Raw genomic sequence first — 19148 nt, 5'->3', positions numbered from 1 at the left:
AGGAATCTGTTCAAGAATCCATTCAGATTTAGGAATCTGTTCAGATTTAGGAATCTGTTCAAAGTCCTGAAGGCAGAACTTTGATTTAATTGAATGTTAAAGAGTCTTGAATCCTTTCAGAACCAGAACCACTAGAGTCGTTTGTTCACTTTAAACAGACCAGAGTCGATTCTTTAAATGGTAAATGGACTGAACTTATATAGCGCTTTTCCAGTCATTTTGACCACTCAAAGAGCTTTACACTGGAGTCACATTCACCCAGATGCACTCACAAACACACACACATCTATACACTGATCAGTAGGCAAGTGCCTTGCCCAGAGGCACATCGACATGTGGCAGGAGGAAGCTGGAATCGAACCTACAACCTTCCGATCGCAAGACAACTACTCTACCAAAGAGCCACAGTCGCCCACTTTAGACAGTTCTGAACTGAACTGAACTCTGGTCTTTGAAAACGTCAGGAAGGATGTTGGGAAAGCAGAGGGATATATATTTAGCCACTTCACAGTCTTAATTTTGTCCCTTTTGCTGCACCGTACTCTCTGAATACAAAGATAATCTGCAATGACCTTCATGACAACAATAGTGAAACCTCTGCGGTGATAGCTGCAGCTCTCTGGTGGATTCCTCCACCCACAGTTTCCTTTAAACTGAATCTCCTCCAGACTCAACGATCTGCAGTTTTCATGTCTTATTTAACCAAAACCAGTGGCCGCTTCTCATCTGGGACAGTTTGTTTCCCCTGCAGCTGCGACTCAACGCAGCAGAAACTAAACCACCAAAACGTGTTGAGAACGCTTCACACATCATGTGGAATATTTACATTATATAACAGCCAGTCTGTGGCTCAGAAAAACATTCCTTACGCTAGATGGAGGAGGAGCAGGATGAGAAAAAAAATGACTGTCAGTCTCAGATTCCCCGTCTCCAAACCCTCTGATGTCACGTTAAAAGCAGCGAATCGCATCAGCTGTCTGTGACACGAAACTGCCGCAGCTGAGAGGAAGTTCATTAAGGCTGAGGATGAGGATGAAGACGACAGAGAGACAGAAAATCAATGAATCCTGCTGCAGCGACCCAACGCTTCCCGGCATTAACTCCACCTGAAGCCCTTCAGGAAGTCCCCAAAGGTCACCAACAGGTCACCGATAGGTCGCAACGTTTCATGTCTACCAGCAACGAGGAGGAAGTAGCTGGAGAAGGTTGTAAACAGGAAGAAGAATCTACTGAAAAAAAAATGACAAAAATAGACCAAAGAAAAGAGACGGCAATAATCCGTTTGATTCCTCAGGAGACGGAAAATGACTTTACTTTGTTAAAGCAACATTTTGTCGCTAAATCCATGGAAACAGCTTAAAATGTTTAGTTTTTCTTCTTATTTAACTGCAGATTTGTTCTGAACATGGGTCTGATTTTATTCAATTGTTTTTTTTGCTTCCTCTGTGGTAAAATAAATCAAAATGGGTGAAAATATTTTCAAAAAATGGCTTTTATTTCAATCATCCCTTCTGTGAGTTGGATAGTGGAGAGTCAAGGCCAGCTTACGAGAAACATTGTTTAATTATGAGAACATAGTCATGATATTATCAGCAGAATAAAGACAATTTTACTGGAATAACATCTTAAAGTCAAAAAAATAAATAAATTTAATGAAAAAGCTTGGGTAGAGTTACGACTGAATTGTTTCAAAGTCCTGCTACTGATGATCGTTTCATTCTGATGTGTTAAAGGATGAAGTATTTCTCTTAAATATCAACATATAAGTTCACAAGATGCTCAACATTTCTCATTTTAATTTGTTATTTTTTGTGTGTATTAGGTTGCATAAAATTACTAGAATTTGATTCTCCTAATATTATGTCTTTATTCTGGTAAATAAAAGTTTAAAAAAAAATCTTAATCTGGCCCTAATACTTTGTCAAAGATTTGACCTGAATTCAATGTCCAAATAAATAGAAGCTGTCAAACAAGATGGCCGCCCTGACATCACTATGGAAACCCAAAGAGGGCATTGGTGAAAAAAACTCCAGGCTTCACCTGAGCGATTCATTCTCAGCAGTTCTTAGCCAACTCTTCCAGCTACACTGAAGCTTATTTATGGTTCAGTATTCGTAGATTTTCCCAAATTATTATCAGAAATTTTATCTATTCACTGATTTTTTTTTTGTAAAACGCATCTAAAACATTTGTAAGACAAAGAAACTTGGAAATGCTGCTTGACACGCTAATGGACGACGTTTGGAAAGCAGCCAACCCAGAAGCGCCGTTTATTTCCCTTGGTGCTGACTGGCCGAATCCCCAAAAGCGACAATAAGGAAACCGCAGAGGTTAGCTTCTGCTGTAAAGCTAAGACAGTTTCCACCAAGGATTATTAAGGTATATTCCGGTGTTTGAACTATCAAAATATGCAGTTAAACTGTTTTTGGAGCAGAAGTTACAAGTTTCAGCAGGTTTTAGCTACTTGCGATAGGTTGTGGTCCCAAATTAGCTTTTTTTTTTAAAAGAATATATATTAAACTTAGGATTTTCCATGAAACAGAGAGCATTACGAACAACTTCTAGCACCGTATTTACTGTTACACAACAGAATGTCTTCAGTCAGAGGCTTCTTCAGATTCATTGAAGGACTGACTGCTACTGGAGCTACAGCCATTAGCATCTACAAGTCTTTCAAGAACATTGGATATTATGAGTTACAACAGTATTTATGTCCCTTTGGGGTTAATTTAATATATCTGATTTGAATTTAACTAAGACAAAACAACTTTAAATATTCAAAAGTGGTTTCAAAATAAGAGCCTAAGAATTATGAAGCGGCAATTTGTACGACCTCAGGCTAAGTGTGCATCTACATCCTCCAGCCAGTTGTAAATAATCAGAAAAATGAATAAAAACTGGAACTAATGAGCACTACAGAAGTGTGTGCAATAATAAATGTATATATTTCTGCCTACAGACATAGAGACCACTTTTCTACCCATGAAAGTGAGAGGATTAACTTCAGGCCTGCATGAAATTGAGCGATGACACGGAGTTGCTCTGAAGGAACCACAAAAAGAGGGCAGAAAAGAAAAAAACCCTCTAACAAAACAAAACATCCAAATTACGCAGCAGTCAAAGAGGCACTTTGTCTCTGCTACACAAACACAGGACGGAGCGCTGGAGGCCGGCGCACAGAGGCAATTTCTGAATTATTACAGCGATTTTCACGGCTTTTTGAGGAGGATAATCCGAGCTGCGCAGCTCGCCGCCACGTGACCGCCTGATTCCCCGAAGAGAGAAAAAGAAGAAGATGACAAATTGTTGGAGCCCCGGGACGATTTCACCTGCAAACCTCCAAAACCTGACGACAAGAAAAATGTCTGCAGGGTTCGGCTTTTCTGATGGACGGCCCGTCTTCACTCTGCTCACCAAACTGAGGCAGGAATCACCAGAAAATGGTCAAAAGTGTCTGCTTGTTTAGGCGTAGCTTTTATTTCCAAGGATACAAACTTTTAATCTAAATAGTGCTCTACCAGCACTTTGCAAAATGTTATTGGGATTATTTAGAGAATTATTAAATTATACAAACACTGAATTTCTACATAAACATTGGACTAGCACTGCATTACTTTGTCCTGTTATCTCGTCTTTTTACAACTCAAGTATTTTTCATGAACAGTTTTTTAAATCATATTAATAACAAATGTTACTACTATCTTCTATCAATGTTCATTTAATCCTAAAATATTAAAATTTTTTCAAAATTAAGAAGGATTATTTTTATTTAATTTTTCTATTTTAAAAGTTGAATATAGTATGTGTTTTATTTTCAGTTTCTGTAAGTGCTAGTATTCTATCTTGGAGAGATTTTTGAAACTTATTTTCTTCGTTTTTGTATTTATTTACAATTATTTATTTGTCATATTTAATTTATTTCTATATTTAATATTTTTTATATTTATTTAATACATAATTATTATTTTAGACTTATTCATTTATTTGTTATATTTATTTTATTATTTTATACTTTGTATTAATTTAATACGTGTCTATTCATTACTTCTTAAATATTTATTATAGGTTTACTTTTTTATATTTATTATTTTTATATTATGGCTTCATGTTTGCATGAAGCCAGTCAACAGTGTAGAAGATGAACGGACCGACCGCCCAAAATGGTTTAAACTTCACCCAATCAAACTCACGATTATTACATCAATATAAATTGGTGCCTTGCCCAAGGGCACACTGACTTGTGGAATGAGGAATCCACCATAAAACTTCTGGATTGAAAGAAGACTACAGTTGCCCTAACAAGACTCTAAAACAGTGGTCCCCAACCACCGGTCCGCGTACCAATTGGTACCGGGCCACGCAAGAAATAATGAACTACTTCCGGATCTTTTATTTTGAAAATCCTAAACCGGATTTTACCTGTTACGTCTTGCGCGTCAAAATTGAGCCAACTTGCAGCAGAATGAGTAACAAAACAACATCGGAGTACAGTGAACCCTCGCTATTTCGCGGTTCACCTTTCACGGTCTCGCTGCTTCGCGGATTTGCATCATGCATTGTGTTCTGCATTCTGATTGGCTAAACAGTCTCTCCGCTTTCTTCTCTACCTGTGTGTCAACAACGTTGCGGTTTAATATGTACACATATGTAAAACAGCTTGCTTAATTTAACATAATCAATGGTGGCATGTCGGTTTATAAGAATCTTTTTGCCCAGAAGAAAAAAGAGCGACAACAGCTACCGATAACTATGTTCTTCTCTCGAAAAAACACACCTGCACCGCGGGCTTTAGAAGAAAAACCCGTTACAGAGCGGAGTCAGGATGCAGCGGCTCGGTCAGAAGAGCAGTGAAATACACGGGAGTCACTGTTTGTCCTACTGTACTTTGTTTTGTTTTTTTTCATAATCATTTTTTATTTTCTCCGGTTCTAATCCAATAACTCAGGTCTCGGTGGGGCGGCGCTGATCTCCGCAATCCGGGCACGGGAATCCGCCTTCAGTTCATATTAAAATTATTATTTTACAGTACAGTATTTGTAAAAAAAAAAAAAAAATTGTTTATACAGTACTTTTTAGTTGTTAAATGTTTGGGCCTGTAAAAAGGTTTTGTTCTTTGGTTTCAATGTATTATGGAGTATTTCATTGTATAATAATTGTAAAAAAAAATAAAGGTTCCTACTTCGCGGATTTCGCCTATCGCGGGATCTTTTTGGAACGTAACAACGCGAAAAACGAGGGGGTAAGCCCTAACCCCCCCGCCCCCGACTCGATACTTACGACCCCCTCCCCCCCGGTCCGCAGCAAAACTGCGCAGGGCTGACCGGTCAGCGCGACTAAATAGGGGACCACTGCTCTAAAAGACACTTAAATGTTCAGCACATTGGGTAACGGTTTGAGGCTTTTATTATGAAGGGTTTGAAGGAAGTTGTGTTCTGGTTTCACTATTCAGACCTTACATTTTATCTGATTGGATATTTCGTATTGATGATGGCGGATCTGCAGTGAAAGTGAAGCTCATCTTGTTTCCGTCACTCAGCCTCCATATTTGCTCCGTTTTCACTTCCTGCTCCCTGCAAGGAGCCGGATTTTACAAACAAACTCCCCTTATTTCCCCGGGGGGACGGCTGCGAGCGCAACAAATAAAGAAGCTGCTGCCGCTGCTGAGCTGATGACACTCAGAGTTTCTGCTGCTGTTTGCACAGATTCACTCTTCACTGATGAAGATGCAGAACTTCATCAGCTGCTGGGCAAACCTGACCTCCAGCACCACAATATTTTGTAGTTCTATTGTTAAAACGATAAAAATTACCTTAATCAAATCTTTTTTGTACTAGACTGCAAAACAAAATCTTAACAAGTTTTTTTTCTCTAGTTTCCAGTTTAAATATCTTAGTACACTTGAAATAAGATAAAACTAACTTACAAATAACTTTTCAGCAGACATAGAAGCCTGTTTTAAGTCAATAACTTCTTAAAATTGCAGAATATTTCACTTGTAACAAAAAATATTTCCCATGTTATAAGTGGAATAATCTGCCAGTGGAACTAGTAAATTTTCAACAATATTAAGGAATTATTGACTAAAACAAGTTCCAATATCTAGATGAAAACTTACTTAAGTTAGTTTTGTCTTATTTTCACTATACTAAGATATTTGCACTAAAAACTAGACCAAAATTACTTAGTGAGATTTTGTGTTTTTGCAGTGCAGCGCAGCATTCAAAGCCCCACAAACATAAATACTGCTCTCGAGAAACATATCGATTTAAAATCGGCTTCTTTAGGACATAAAAAAGTGTTATTTATATCACTAAATTGACTTCATTTAATCATATTTTTGATTTTACTGATGAAAAAACAATGCAGAAAATTGTTAAAGTAACATTCAGTCAGTTTTACATTTCACAATTTAAATTTATGATGACAATAATTCAATATTCTTCATGACAAGAAGTTTTTCTGAGATTTACAAAACAAAGGTGAACCCATAACCAGGGATGAGCAAAACAGGCTCAAAGTTTAGTCACAATACTTTATGGCTTTTATTCCGATTACAATAAGAACAACTGTCCAATTATAAAAAGGGCAGTATTATGTATTTTCCAGGAATTAGGGCTGAAACAATTCCTCGAATGATTTGAGTACCTCGATTATTAAAATTCCTCGAGGAAAACTTACCTGCCTCAAAGATTCGTTAATTTATGTTTTATTATTTTGCGCACTGTGTTCCGGTCGGAACATTATTTGCGTTACGTGGAGCTCTGACTTCCGCCTCTGAGTTGTTGACAAAAGCTAAGTGTTAGCAGCATAACATTCAATTTCCAAGTTTGGCCCATGGGGATTTTATTGATTGATGATAATGACCAGGTTTTCATCAGTTTTGGGGAACCAATAAGCATCCTTAAAATGACTGGCGTGATGCCTGGAGTACGGCAGCCTTTCTCCTCCAGGAGCTGCTGGTTCAGAGCGAACGGCGGGAAGAGCTACAGGAGTATTTATACAGGTGATAGACTGAACTCGGCGGGCGGCTGAGTAGTTGGTGGTTACAGTGTAAGTGTAGCTTTACGGACAAAACACACAATAAATTTCATATCATCCCAGTCTGAAGAAACGGGTGGCGGTACATGGGTGGTGGATGAGTTTCTGAGTGTGACGAACGAAGGTGCCGTAAATAATCGATAGATTACTCAATTACTAAAATATTCATTTATAACAGCCCTACCAGGAACATTTTGCTATAAACTGGCAACATCAACTAACTATGTTACCTTGAGTTGTTATAAAAATGTTGTTTATATTAAACATGATTTCATAATTTAATGGCTTGAAATCTCTTTAAGAAGCGCCTGCTCTTTCCGACACTCCCCCTGCAGGAAGTCGTCACAACAATGTTTCTCTGTGAAGCCGTTTACAAACATGTTTTTGGAGCATGGCGCTAAAAAGTAGTTTGTAAAGCTCAGAAAAGTCAATTTTATGTAACACGTTAAATACAGCAGAGCACCAATTTCATGCGTCATCCATGGATTTTCATATGATAACATTCATTGTTTTGTTTTGGGGTTTTGTATGTTTGTTTTATTTAATAAATAAAATATGTTTGAATTGTTTCTTGTTCAAACATTTTAAATTTTTTGTAAAAAAAATAAATATATTAAAATGCTTTTTTTTGTTTTTTTTCTCCTTTATACTAAAGTTTTGTGGTTTTCTTTGTATTTTTGTTAAAATTTACAATTTAACTGCTTTCAAATATTAAGTTGAACATTTATTTTTTATTCAATCTGACCTCATTTTTATTTTATGTGTATAAATATTCACACATATTGTAGGTTATATTTCCTAGTATATTCATCTAATCATTTATAGGAGTTGCATTAATTTCTGAGGCCTGATGTTTTGCGTTTTCTCCTGTTTTCTTTTTTTATTGATAAACACACAACATTAATTCTTTGCTTGATTTCAGACTTGATTTAGACTAAAATGTGTCACTTCCTCCTGAGGGGAAAGTGTCTCATTCCTTCATCTCAAACTTCAAGAAGAGGTTAGAATAATGTAGAAAGAGTAAATAAGATGGCAGACAGCCTCGTGTTTTCGTTTTGAAGTCGATTCTGGGAAACTCTGAGTGCTGCAGGTCAGAGTTTCCAGAGAAACCTTCACCTCTAAATCTGAGCAGCATTAAAGAAGAAGAGGAGGAGGAAGGATCATCCCAGAGGAAGAGTCATTGCAGGGTTTCTTGCAATGCTGCTCTTAATTAAACCTCTCTCTCTCTCTCTCCTAGAGCTGATTAAAGCAGGTCTGCAAGAAATACAAACTAAAATACCGGATGGGGGGAGCGGAGTGGCAGCAGAGTCAGGATCAGGAGAAGAAAAGCAGGGCAGATATTTACTCCTCTGAGACGAAGCTGCTGCTGCTGCTGCTGCGTGGGTGTCCTCCAGATTCATCTCAGCTCTCAGACTTAAAGCTGGAAGACAACAAGAGATGAAACAGAAGCCGAAAAGCAGCTTCTCACAAACAAACAGGCCTCCAGTTTCATCCTGAAATGTTTCAGCTGAATCCTGACAGAACAGCTGATAAACTCTGATGCCTCCTGTTGGCTAACAGCTAATTTAAGTCGATAAAACTGCAAAATGAAGATGTCTAGGTAACTTGAGAGGCTCAAAAGTGGGCAGCTTCAGACGAGCGATAGAAACCGTGAAATCAGACCGATGCAGCGTTTATGGTTTAAAAATTAAGCAAAATCGTTCCAGACTTTGTGAGAATGAGAACACGCAGTCAGCTTTAAGCTAGCTGCACCCATTCCTTTAATATTTCACCCAAAGGTAGCTGCACTTGAGTCAACTAGGGCTGCAACTAACGATCATTCTAGTAATCAATTAGTCAGATGATTTATTTTATAAAATAGCACATTCTGCAGGCTTTTCATTTAACCACTTTGGCTTAATTTACATATTATTAGAAATACACAAAAACACTAATACAAAATGATTAAATTCCTTTTTAAATAAAAGAATAAACATTTTATTGCCTAAAATGCAATACTGTAGCATTCCTTTAGTGAACGATTCCTCATTTGTAGCAAAGGATGCAACTAAAACAATACTTCTAACATCAACATGTGAAACTCTCAGACCGGGTTTGAAAAAGAAAATTACAGTTTAATCTTGAGAAATTGTAAACTATAATCTGGTTTGGTTCTGGTTCCCGTTGAAAAAACTCATCATGGCCACAGAGAAAGCCTGAAGGAGTCCAGATGGGCCAGAAAAGTGATCCTAACGAGAACGCCACTAAAATCCCACCGTTTGCTTCGTTAACAGCCGCTCAGCAACCTTTTTTCTGTTTTGAATAAGCACCAACCTCACCCAACAGGTCTTCTTCTAAAACCTTTTTATTCCACTTTTCTGTCTCTAAAAAATGCTTATTACGCTTGAATAAATCGCTCTAATCCAATTAGTGCAGCATAAACAGCGTTATGGGAAACAAGAGGTGGATAATCTGCAGAGAAACTGGGTTAAATGGGAGCTTCATGTGGCGCAGCAGCTCGTTTTCACACAGCACGGTTTATTTTCAAACAACTAACTGGGTATGATTTAACTGGATTGTGTCTTCTACAGCGAGAGGTTACACGTGTCGTTGCAAACATGGATTAAGTGGAAAGCGAGCGGCTTCTCCAGTCGAGCAGAGCAGGAAGCAGCATCATGTATCATTAAAATGCTTCCTAAATAAGGTCAGGATCACTTTCCACCAACTCGCTGCTCCAGACTAACCCCATTTCTCCTGCTTGGCAGCGTGTGACACTCAGCAGCTGAAAAACGGATGCAACTAGCCAATCAGAGCAGCCGCTTTCAGGGCGAGATGAAGAAATCAAACTTCTAAATATTCACTTCTAGCAGGGTTTGCCAACTCAAATTTAAGACTTCTTAAGACCATTATGAAAGAAACTTAAGAGCAGTAGCATGACAGAAATGCACATAAAAATTGCATATTTACATTGCCTTATTAGGGCCAATGTAGATAGAAAAAAAAGGAGCAAACTTCCATAAAAAACTCAAATATTTAGATTAATCTCAGAGATATTCCAGGAAAAAGTGGAAATTCCTGAACTCAAAAAGTTGAAAATTTGACTTTTGAAAATCAGAAAATTTCCAAAAGTTCAAAATTTTCAACCTTACGAGCTTAGAAAATTCTCTAGTTTTTTGGGGGTTTTTTAAAAGTGTTATTATATTTATAAGATATGTGAAATTAATCTCAAATTTAGATTTTTTTCTGGCAAATTTTCGACTTTTTCAATTTCCTATTTCTAAAAAGAAAAAAAATGTATCTCAAAATTTATGAGTTTTTTTGGTGGAAATTTACTCATTTATTCTGTCTACATTGGCACTAATACGCGTCACATTTTAAGTAGTAGTAGCTAAACTCGTTTTCCCAGTATTACTCGTTGCATAGCATGGGTTACCAACAAAAGTGAGCCACTGGCGAAGACGAATGTAGTCCGGCCAACTAGCAATAAATTTACACTTACTCTGTGATAGGTTGGCGTTTTTAAGATGAACTTTGGACTGCCTTGTTGTCGAAATGTGCGATAGAAATAAACTTGAAATGAAGCCAGCAAGGATATTAGCAGCTTGTTAACGGTAGCCTAAACCGCCTGCCGGAACGTAATGAAGATGTCTGCAGGTGACTCAAACTTTGCCTGACAGAAAAGTTTCACGTGAAAAATAAACTTCATAAAAAGTCCTGCCACAGAAAAATTTAAGACTTGTGATCAACTTATTTAATGCCAACTTTATTTTTAATGAATTTAAAACATTTTCAAGGTTTTAACTTTAGACACATTTTTAAGAAGGCACGGATAACCTGTCCTGCAACAGAAATATCCCAGCGGTCTGGAAGCAGACGAAATTAGCGATAGCGTCTGCTCAGCCATCCGTCCAGAATCACAGCAGTTCTAATTTGAACATTTATTTTAAATTTAAAATGCCTCCACATCATCATCCTCGCTCTCTAAACGGATCTGCTCCGAAGCAAATTTCAAAAAACATTCAAAAGTGACGATCACAGAGCCGGAGAGGAAGAAGCGGCCGTATCCATGGTTACGGATGCTGCCTGCAGACGGCTTTCAAGTCAAGGAGCTGCGGGTTTTGTTTCAGAAACGGTTTGCTCCGGAAACACGTCGGACTGAAGCGAAACGTTCGCTCTCCTCAGGGAGAAATCCACCGGTTCACCACGGAGGGGAAAAGCCGGAGCGGAGGCTCCAACTCCCCCCCATCTGCTGCCTGACAGGCCGGTGAGGCCCGCCGCCATGACGCAACGGAGAGCAAACCAAGCAGAACCAGGAGGAATCGATTCGTCCAAGGCCAAATTTAAACCCGAGGAGAGTCAAATTCAAGTCATTCCTCCTAATTTATTTCCAGTTTCTGATCATCCTTCGTTCCCATCTCCATCCGTCCGTCGATAAATAGCAGAGCAGGAAACAACAGGAGGATTAACTTCCACCTCCAAACCTCAAACTGGGGCCATGAAACGACCTGCAGGTTTCCCCCCCAAAACACTGTGGACTTTAATATTCCCTCAGAGCCGCTACAGGTTCAACCTGACACTGAAACCCGACCAGAGTCTGAAAATAACAAGAAATACAAACTGATTTTATCAACTCATGGTGTTGCTGCAGATCAGATTTTCCGCTGACTTTACTCAGGAAGTTTCAGCTTAAATGTTAAAATTAACATAAAAACCTCATAAGTGAATGTTTCAAATAAATATTTGGGTATTTTAAAAACCCAAAATGAAAATATCTAATTTATAATTTTGTAAAAACAACAAAATCAGGAGAACTAAAAAATTTCAATCAGTTTCTTTCAATATAAAACTTATGAAATGTTAACAAAAAACTGCAGGTGCATCTGGTGAATGTTTGGTTAAAACAAGTTTGTTCTTCATTCAGTGAAGTTATTCACAGTATACAGACATTTTACTCAATTACGAGAAGTGATACTTTATAATAAAGTTACTGAAGCAAATATGATTAGTTACAAGACTACAGCATTCAAGATGAAAAATCAATTTTTATTCTTTTAAACGTTTAAACTGTTTTATTCTGAAGTGTGTCATCTTCTCTACACAAAATGAAAAGAATGTGAACAAACTAATAACCCACTTTAGACTTTGTTTACTTTAAAATAGGATGAAAAGACAGAAAGGATCAGATAACAAGGCCTCTGATTTTGTGCAGGAAGCAGGAGAAAATCTGAACATTTTAGCAGAAAAAGCTATCCAGATTACCCCAAAAAAACATGGTGGACCAGAAAACGAGCTCAGAGGAGAATGTATTTAAGGATTTATATAGTTAGCAACATTTAGCACCTTGGAATCAAATATTTACCATAAAATCAGACTACAAGTTTCCCTTCAGTTAGTTTTCCCCAAATGCAACGGAAAATATTTTAAAAAATGAAGAGAAATTCAGACGTATAACCTGAGGAAACATCACATCAACGGCCCAAACCTTCGTCTGGAACAAACACGACTTTCAGTTCAATTCCAACCCCAGAGGCTCATGGGAACTCTGGAGCAGCCCAAAGGCCAAAGGTCAACCAGAACAACCACATTTACAAAATCAAACGAGAAATGGTTTAAGTATAGCAGAAGCTCGAGATACGAGTTTAATTTGTTCTGTGATTGAGATAAAACATCAATCTGTTCAAATATCAAACTAATTTTGATATTAGAATATTAATAATACATTACTATTATTAGAATAATAATAACTAAAATTATTATAATCTGTTCCAACCCCAAACCACGCTGAATTATGAAAAATAACATTTTTTAAATGAATAAAGACATGTACACTTTACTTATGCATAATGAATTGCAGAACAATATAAATAAATGTTTTATAAAAAGTTTTTTTTGTCTTGACTTGAGTCCTTGGTTGGAAAGCCATAATAATGCAGGTTTTCTCTCTGAAGAAAAATAAACTTTAATTTTGTGAAGAACATTTAAAACTGGAACTGAAAGATATTTGAGATATCCAAAGTAAAACCAAAATCAATAAATAAAATGGAAATAAAAACAAATAAAAGAATGGATTAGAACATCTCTGTAAACAAATTTATCATGTGATTAATTGATGCTACACTCCTTTCCTGTCACAATAATGCACAGCTTTATGAATATCAATCACTTTAAGTTTATTGTTATGAAATAAAATGAGTTTAAGGCCAAGTGGTTTTAACTCCTTTTCGTTAAAATAGGATGATGTAAATTAAAAAGTTGCTTACTTTAACTAATAATTATTAAAATTAACATTTCTGCTGCTAGTCGATTTCCCCTCCTGCTGCTGCTGTGTCATTTTAAACAGACTGGCAGGTAGAGGTCATCTCTGGTGTGTTCAAGTGCAGTCAGGTTTTTTTTTTTTTTTTTTTTTTATCTTTTTCAGGGTGGGGACACCTCAAACGGCGTGCAAAGCGTCATTACAGGTTTAAAGACATGCAGCTGAACGTGACTGGAGTGAGAAAGTGGGATCGTTTCACGGGGAAGAAAAGTAGCGTGTCATGAATTAGCAGGGAGAAAGTAAGAGATGAGTGTAGCAGTTAGAAACGTGGCGGTGCAGCCAGGCGGCGAGTGCTGACTGGGCTTTCTGCCTCCCCTCCCCCTCCATCCTCCATCCAAACCAAAAACAGCATCAAAGCAATCAAAATGGTAATGTTAGGCATGAATGGGGCCCATCCCCCTCCCCTCCTCTCCTCTTCCTCCTCCTGCATTAAACTCTGCAGAGTTTTTTTTTTTACTCTCCATGTTGTAGAGAGGTGGGAGGGGGTGGGGGGGAGAAGCCACCCCCATTACCCTCTCAAAATGGAAGCTTCCACTACAAAACTGAAAAAAACAAAAAACAAAAACAAGGATAAAAAGATTCACCCTCCTACGCCTCATTGTTCTACAAAGATAGATTTCTTTTAAACACAAGTTTTAATCATAAACTAAAGCTGGAAAAGAAAATAATAAAACAAGCAAAGCATGACGGGAAAAGTGTTGGATGTCGTTGCTGTGGAAGTTGGGTCGGTGCAGCAGCAGAACCAGGAGGAGCTGGCCGTGGTGCTGAACGCTCAGCATCCGCCCTGAGCTGCTGCCTCCCCGGCTGCACTGCGCGCCGAGCCGCCCTCAAAGTTACCGACCGGAACCGCGAAGGAGCCTCAGCAGCACATAAAAAAAGATCAACAAAGAAACGAAAAGAAAAGAAAAGTGAAAGCGTGATTAAGAGCGAATCAAACGGATCGCTGTTTGTCACGTGACCCAAGAAGAAATAATGCCAGCAGACAGAAGCGTAAAGTAACCAAAGCGAAGTGTTTAACTGCGTTTTAACACGAAACGGATCCAGGCTGGGCTGGTTTCTGCTGCGGAGCTGAAAAAGTCTGAGTCAGGCCACATACTCTCTCCGGCTCTCCTGAAACACGTCGACCTGCTGAAGTTCGTGTCTGATTAGCAGCTTCCGACTGAAGCTGCTTCACTAAAGGAGCATTCCGCTGTTTTTAAAGGGACTCTGGGCTGGATTTCAGCAGCTCCACTTTTAAATTTAAAATACTTTAATGACTCAAAACTGGACTGGATCATTTCTAATGCATAAGAAACCATATTTGTATTTTTAAATTAAAGATTAGATGGGACAGTTTTGCAATATATAGCATCTAGACAAGACCAGTATAAATGACTCTAAACACAGATTTATGAAAACTATTGTATTTGTAAATTTTAATGCTTTTTTCCACCATAAAAGGGACTCATCTACTTTACAATACAACAAGTTGGATCTGATGTATTTCAAACTAAACACAAAGTCTTCTAAACACACTTTAGAATAATTGCAACCTTTATCTTATTTGTAAATGGCCAAAAAACTTAAGACTGAATTCCTTGTGACATCTAAAGTAAAGTTTAAACTGGATGATGCTAAATCAACTGCAGGATTAAAAATTCATTCTGATGTTTGTGAAAACTATTTTTTTTTATAGAAGAACAAACTTTTTGCTTTATTTATGTCAGAAAATCCTTTGGGATATTTTCCTTGGTGTTCTTCTGTTACATCTGTTATCTTTAATCAGAAACCAAAGTATTAGAAAATATCCCAAAGGCAAAATTATTAGTAAATATTGTTACATTAATCTTAAACTATGCCTATTTTCTGTTGTGATGTGAATTAAGCATCTGCAAGATTAAATCTCTGAAATATTACATTACTGTAAAAAATGCAAATTCATAACTCTTAGCCAACAATTACTGCACTCCAAACAGTCCTTTCTGATATGAATATTGCATCTACTAGTATGCAGTGAAGCTCCATATAACCAAGAGAAGAAAAACGTTTTTATAATTCATAAAGGTTTAAATAAATCAGAAAGAATATCTTTGGTATAAATATATAGAGCAGTTAGTGGACTAGTCAACGTAATGCCATTTCTCTGGTAGAACGCATTTTGAAATTATCACAATATTTTGTGGTATTTGTTGCCACAATGATAAAAAACAAATTATTCGTAGACGTTTTAGGGAAAAATATGACTGTAATTGCATTGCAGCTCCACAAACACCAATACTGTCCTTAAAAAACAGAAAACATTTTGTAATAGGCTTCTTAACACAACAGGGACAGCATGATTTCTATCCGTAAGCTCAACAGAACAACATAATTTAATTATATTTTTGAATTAATTGATGCTCTCCTGGAAGAAACAGTGAATAAAATAGTAACAACCTGGCATCATTACTTGGAATTTATTATGATAAATCAAAATTCTTATAATTGCTACAATAAATGCCCATACCTACTAGAATCAAATATTTAACATTCATAAATTGACAATTAAAACTAATAAAAGTTGCATAAATCATAAACTTTGTTAGAAAGAATGTCTGACGAGTGTAAAATAAGTCAATCAAAGTTCAACCCCGACTAAATACTGGGTTTTTCTAGGAAGACTTGGACCAGTCCAAATATTTTAGTTTGACAAGCTAGAGCAAGCTAAAGCTAGCTTAGACTCCTTAAAAACTGCGGAATGGCCCTTTACTGGACTACTTCCATCTGCACACCAACTTCAGTCCTGTTCGACCCACTCAAAATGGACGCTAAAATCTTTCAACATTGCACAAGTTTGAGAAGAAAAGATGGCCACTTTTCCATCCAGTGCGTAGCTACGGACACTTCAGAGCTGCAGTCCTCCCCCGGGGGGCTGTTTACGGAAACTTCCCAACACTCAAGTCGATGTGAGGCTAATAAAAAGGCAGGTTGGGTTATTTCTGGGAGAGAGTTGATGATGTTAACCGGAGCAGATTTATGCTGATAAAGTTTCTGCCTCACTCCGCCGAGCAGCCAGCCATACCGGCTGGAAGCCCGGAAACAAACCGCTAACCTGTGGGTCCAGCTCCGTCCCAGTTTCAAAAACAATTCGGCAGCAGAAAAAAAAAAAAAAAATCACGGATTCCTGAAAGTGTGTGAAGTTTAAAACAGGGAGGTAACAAAGCGGGCTCAGTTTGTAGCAGCTCATAAATATTCAGGTCGCGTCCTGATCGCCACAGTCAGCCAGCATCCCCGCATCAACACTCCAAATTCTCCCACAAAACAGCCTCCATCACCGGACAAAGTAGTGCAGAAAAGTAGCTTTAATTGTTGATCTTGGAAGTGACAGACATTCCCATTCCCAGCGGCATGTCGCATAGTTTTCCTTCCCCCTCGGAGTGTTTGATCTCTCACTCTCCCAAACAGCGATAAATAGGGACAGAAACAACACCATGTTTCACTTACCTGATGACACTGGAGCTCCACTTTCAGCGCCTCTTGTAGGCCTTGTAGTTCCATGTTCCCACCAGGAAAACACTTTTCTCCCACTTTGGACGCGGCCGAGACCAAGTTTAAGTGAATTAAAGATTTTTTTTAAAGCGACAATAACAATTGAAAGAAGAACTACTCCAGGCTGCAGAGCAAGTTCTCGCTTCTTTTTACACAGGCTGGGACTCATCACCCACTTTCCGCCCGTCTCCAAAAGTGCTCCAAACCCCACGGAACGGGCCCGAGTACGGCACGGCTGCTCTCCGGGGCACAGTCAAACTTGGACGGGTCCAAAGCGGTACCGGTTCGCCGTTCCTTTCGGTAATTTCGAGTTAAAAATCGGGGACTATATTTTGTCCGAGTCCGCGCCTTGATTTCACTTTGCCTGAGGAAAAGTTGCGCTTCGGCTGTCAATGGTAATTCTGAAGTTCCCGGATGGAGCAGACCCCCACTGACTGGGCATGCGCACTAAACACATGGAGCAAAGTAAAGGAATCACAGCCAGGAGTGATTTCTGAGCTACAAAGTGTTTTTGTTGTACCTGTAGAGACAAAATAACTTCGTTGTATACATATTTACATGTCTATATATTATTTTAGTAGTATTAATGAACATTTATTGTTATAAATATTTTGCTTTTCTATGTTATTTTATTTATTATTCAACTGTACAATGTATATTTTTTCTATATAACAAATTCAAACAGAAATACAGCTATGTGAGCCATATTTACTGCCACATTAATGCACAAAACATGCATATCTTCTCATTTAGGTGTCTAAACTGATCCACATATCCAAACAATATTTTATTTAACTTTACCTAACCCCCAAAAATATGTTTCAAGCAGGATCTCAATCTCAATCTGAAATTGTAAAAAATAAAACTTAAGTGATTAAAATCATCCATTTTTTTAATGCTAGTGTTTCATTAATAAAGTTTAGTTTGACTGGGTGATTAAAAAAGTTACAAAATGATTTACACATAAGAAGCAGGAAGGTGAGCAGAGACACATCTGTACCTTAACCAGTCTTAATATTATGCTGGTTGGACTGTTCAGCCATTACACTTTAGTTCCCATTGAAGATTGAATCCATTTTTTCTGCTCCCTGAACAGTTATATCCCAACCACTTTAACATTTCTCTGCTTGTCTCATAAAAAGTTCAGTTTCTTGCAGCTCAATAATTCAAATTTAACTGTGGATTATTTTCCTCAGCTTGTAGCAGCCAGTAGTTCTGCCTGGGCTTTTAGCAGGTGGATAAAAATTACATGGAGTCATGCAATATAAGGAGAAACCGAGTCTTTCTGGTTAGGCTGTTGTATTCTGCTCCCTTCTCATGAAAACTCCTGTCACAGTTCAGTGGAATATATTCAGCTAATAAACTTAATTTGTGTTTGAACTACACTTCATATTACTGTGTTGGACTAATACAAAAATAGTGTTTTGTTTTCCTGAACATATGTTTGCTTTTTATTCTCCAGCATTTTATTTTCAGTTTAAATAACTCCACTTATTGATAGCTCTTTTCAAAACCATCCATAATTCTGATTTAGTTTGACCAAAGCGTCTCCACTGGAGGATTTTACACCTAGAGATGAATATTTTTACCCCTTTTACTTTGCAACACAACTCAAGCTCAATCAAATTGAGGGGAAAGCATCTGAACACATTATGTTTTGCCACAGATTCTAGGGTGGATTTGAGTCGGGGCTTTGACTAGACCATTTCAACACGTAAATACACTTCAACTTAAACTATTCAACTTTTGCGCTGGCTGACAGTTTAGGTATTCTGTCCTGTTTTCAGGTAAACAGAGAACATATCTTCTCCCAGGATTGCCCTGTATTTGCTGAGTCCCCTATGATTTGAAACAAACTAAACATATTTTTGTTTTTTCCTTCTAGTCTACACAAAAAAGGAAAATATGTCAAGTACTGTCAGCGGCTCCAACCCCAACTGAGCTGTACGTGTCTGCAGCACCTCCAGAGTTACCCTCAGCCTCTTAGCTGTGTCTCTCATTAATGCTCTTCTTACCCAACCTGTCACTTTTGTGTCATAATTTTGCCATTTTTGAATAATGGATCACACTCTGTTAGACGTTCAAACCTTGGGATATTGTTTTATAACCTTATCTTGCATTAAAATTTTCTAGAACTTTTTCTTTGACACAGATGAAGTTTATTGATAATTGGGTTCTAAAGTTAATTGGTTGCACTGGAATTTATTTTGGAAAAGAAAATTAATATATATGTATAAAGTCCAGTAAAACAATGTGTAATTTTAATTTTAAATCATGCTTATACACAACTTTGTTTGGTCTATCCCATAAA

General features: G+C 37.6%; 1 protein-coding gene across 3 annotated transcripts in view; it reads right to left on the bottom strand.

Annotated features, from left to right (window-relative positions):
* Positions 1–17636, bottom strand: part of phf21b (PHD finger protein 21B) — a 62567-nt gene extending 44931 nt beyond the window's left edge. Inside the window, exon 1 of one of the 3 annotated variants that reach the window (XM_032589761.1) lies at positions 16793–17636. In XM_032589761.1, the coding sequence (XP_032445652.1) occupies positions 16793–16846 (54 nt within the window). In that variant the 5' untranslated portion in view covers positions 16847–17636. The remainder of the gene's footprint in view (positions 1–16792) is intronic. The other 2 variants (XM_032589762.1, XM_032589763.1) reach the window with 2 other exon arrangements.
* Between the last annotated feature and the right edge of the window lie 1512 nt (positions 17637–19148).

The sequence above is a fragment of the Xiphophorus hellerii genome, chromosome 17, assembly GCF_003331165.1.
Source record: "Xiphophorus hellerii strain 12219 chromosome 17, Xiphophorus_hellerii-4.1, whole genome shotgun sequence".
NCBI classification, from domain to species: Eukaryota; Metazoa; Chordata; class Actinopteri; order Cyprinodontiformes; family Poeciliidae; genus Xiphophorus; species Xiphophorus hellerii.
The sequence above is the reverse complement of the archived record's forward strand: the minus strand, read 5'-3'. Positions and strand labels throughout refer to the sequence as shown.